Source organism: Cornus florida, unplaced genomic scaffold (genome assembly GCF_030987335.1).
Source record: "Cornus florida cultivar Cherokee Brave unplaced genomic scaffold, ASM3098733v1 CherokeeBrave_3.0.0_Hap2_Chr09, whole genome shotgun sequence".
NCBI lineage: Eukaryota > Viridiplantae > Streptophyta > Magnoliopsida > Cornales > Cornaceae > Cornus > Cornus florida.
The window spans coordinates 79,281,799-79,284,934 of NW_026775579.1; the positions used below are offsets into that span (position 1 = coordinate 79,281,799).

At 36.2% G+C, this 3,136-nt stretch overlaps 1 protein-coding gene across 1 annotated transcript; it reads left to right on the forward strand.

Annotated features, from left to right (window-relative positions):
* The first annotated feature begins 635 nt into the window (after positions 1 to 635).
* LOC132274532 (esterase-like) lies at positions 636 to 2,639 on the forward strand. The gene is made up of 5 exons (XM_059775830.1): positions 636 to 848; positions 1,213 to 1,422; positions 1,624 to 1,793; positions 1,953 to 2,217; positions 2,343 to 2,639. Exons 1-5 carry the CDS (start codon positions 638 to 640, stop codon positions 2,603 to 2,605), a joined length of 1,119 nt encoding a protein of 372 aa, XP_059631813.1. The 5' UTR covers positions 636 to 637; the 3' UTR covers positions 2,606 to 2,639.
* Positions 2,640 to 3,136: the final 497 nt, after the last annotated feature.

Below are 3,136 nucleotides of genomic sequence, written 5' to 3' on the forward strand. Positions count from 1 at the left end.
ATAATGATTTGAAGTCCAAAATAGTTTAACTCCGACTTATTTATGTGAGTAAAAATTGACTATCATCACGATGACATTAACATCTACCCATATAAAATTAGTCTATTTTGTCTCCTGCAATTACTATTATCAAATATGTTAGACTTTATATAAAATTCTTCAAATCTTTAATTTTTATCTATCACGTGCAACCCACATGAATATATTTATTGATTACATTTCGTGCATTTTTTTTTTTTTTTTTGGTGGTTCAATTATTATTGCACTTGAACAATGTTTATGGTCTGAATCCCGCATTTCTTGAACTTGATAATTTGACCACTTCGTAACACAATTTTCTTGAAAGTCAAGTCATATGACATTGTATGAGAAAAAGACCCTTTAACTAATCCCAAACAATTTTTTGAAATTTAGTTATCACATTCACATCTATCAATCAAAGAACACACAAGATTAAGTTTGGGCTTGAAATAAAGCCAAAAAATACCATGCTATGAATAAAATTGAGAAGTTTCTTTTGACAAGTGATTGAAAAGTATACTGTCACACACTACACAAACCAAACTTTTCATCTCTAGATTCCCAACACAACATTGAGTGTCCAACAATGACCGTGTCTCCTCTCTCTTGTTTTTGCATGTTTCTTCTGTGCTATGCCACTGTCCTGAACCCTGTTTCTGCTATGCAAAGTTGTGATTTTCCGGCAATTTTTAACTTTGGCGACTCGAATTCGGACACTGGTGGACTTGCTGCAGCCTTCAATTGGACCAAGACACCTTATGGAGAAACCTTCTTTCGCATGCCATCAGGGAGGTTCTCAGATGGACGTCTCATCATCGATTTCATCGGTATGTATCTATCAGTATCACCTTCAATTTTAGACTACTTTAGGCATACATTTCTGTCATTACAATGTTTTATAGTGGTGCAAAAGGCTAGCATGACTAAGATTGGGGATATTCATTTCAGTGGTTAGGTCCATGGAACTGCATGGACACTCCTTTTGACATAAGGTGAAAAATATCAAACACTTGTATTCATTAAGTGAAAATAACAAGGAGGACATGGCTAATGCAAGCAAATTGTCATTTTAAATGAGGCATTTATTTTTATTTTTTATTTTTATTTTTATTTTTATTATTATTTTTTTTTGTAGCAAATTGTCATTTTCTTCCATTTTGTTTACCTTGTCATCAAATTGTGCCACTGCAGCTACAAGTTTTGGACTCCCATTTCTCGGTGCTTATCTCAATTCTTTGGGGTCCAACTTCACCAATGGTGCAAATTTCGCCACTGCATCAGCAACCACCACACCACCACGGTCCATTATTCCAGTGGGCGGAGCCAGCCCCTTCTACTTAGATGCACAGTACTGGCAGTTCACACAATTCATATACAGATCACAAATTATCAAGAAAATAGGTAAATGATATTATTGCGCAGTGCCATTTCATTTCAAAATCTGCTATGTTCATCAATGGGAGGTTGAGTGTTCGACCCCTGCCTGGTGCAATATTGTGGGCCTGTGGGCGTTTGCTCGAACTTTTTGAATATATATATGTGCTACATTCTCTCTTTAAATGTCTACCCATTTGTTAATCTGGAATTCAATCACACTTGTAGGAGGGATATACAAGGATCTAATGCCCGAGTTGGAAGATTTTCCAAAAGCCTTGTACACATTTGATATTGGTCAGAATGACCTAGGTCAAGGTGTCTTTAGTAACATTTCCATAGAGGAAGTGAATGCTTCTGTCCCAGATATAGTAAACAGGTTCTCTACAAACATCAAGGTATAATCTTCATCACAAAAGTGCTGCATATATCATACGTGTAGTTTTTCTTTCTTATGATGGGTTACATTTGATAACTTGAGGAGAAAAAAAAAAAGGGGCATGACTAAAAATGTGGTAATGGAATTGCTATAACTATGACATTGTGATATGATGTAGAATATATACAAGTTGGGAGCTAGATTGTTTTGGATCCACAACACAGGACCGATTGGCTGCCTTCCCTCTACCTTGGCAACTTTTCCAGCAGCTCAAATGGACAGTGCCGGCTGCGTGAGGCCTTACAATGAGTTAGCTCAGCACTTTAACTACAGGTTGAAGGAGGCCATTGTGCAACTCAGAAAGGACCTTCCTCTAGCTGCAATCACATATGTTGATGTGTACTCTGTCAAGTTCTCCCTCTGTACTGAACCACAAAAATATGGTATGCCATACAACAAAAACTCCAATTTAAACATAGTTTTACAGTGCATCAGCATAGGAACAAACATTATAAAAATATAGACATAAATATGAATGTGTCATTTATGTTATGTTTATAAACTGCAGGGTTTGAGCATCCACTTGTTGCTTGCTGCGGCTATGGAGGGAGGTACAACTTTAGTAGTGTGGGACTTTGTGGAGATACTGTCACTGTTAATGGCAGCAAAATATTCATCGGTTCGTGTGAACGCCCCTCGGTTCGAGTAAACTGGGATGGAGTTCACTACACTGAGGCAGCAGCTAAGTTTGTCTTTGATAAAATTTCCACGGGAGAATTCTCAGATCCACCAGTTCCCTTGAGAATGGCATGTCACAGCAAATTGGACTAAAGTTTCTCAATGTATAGTACAATGCGCTTCAGCAATGGACAGTATATATGCACATGCACCTATATGATATGCATTTGCTATAGTTGTTCAATTAAATGTAATAATAAGCATCTAACTCAGCTGATCGACTGGTATTTCTACTTGTGTATATATATCTCTATATAGTATATATAGAGTATTTTCTGATTCTGCAAACTGATATTGCTACGTTGAATGTAGAGTGAAGGGAAGGGAATTGGTACGTGTCCCAAACCGTCATTTTACAGCAGCTTATTTTTTTTTACTATTATTTTATTATATGATGTAAGAGCATTTTTAACCTTTTTTTTTTCAGACGAAAACGTCGTTTTTTGAACACTTCTAGTTCTAGAACTATCAAAATAAATAAATAAAATTATCAAATATGTTTCCATTTAATATCAAGGGATAACATGATGGTAAAGACTCATACCTTAAAATTTGGAGGTAATTCGAATTTCCTTGGGGTCACTCTCATGGAAAATTTTCAAAATTGCCCGATGCATGAGGGAT

What these genes read in the sequence shown, in the direction of transcription:
- LOC132274532 (XM_059775830.1), top strand. Translation starts at nt 638, where the DNA reads ATGTTTCTTCTGTGCTATGCCACTGTCCTGAACCCTGTTTCTGCTATG. An exon ending in ACAAATTATCAAGAAAATAG is followed by an intron (nt 1,423 to 1,623) that starts GTAAATGATATT and finishes TCACACTTGTAG; the next exon opens with GAGGGATATACAAGGATCTA. An exon ending in GGTTCTCTACAAACATCAAG is followed by an intron (nt 1,794 to 1,952) that starts GTATAATCTTCA and finishes GATATGATGTAG; the next exon opens with AATATATACAAGTTGGGAGC.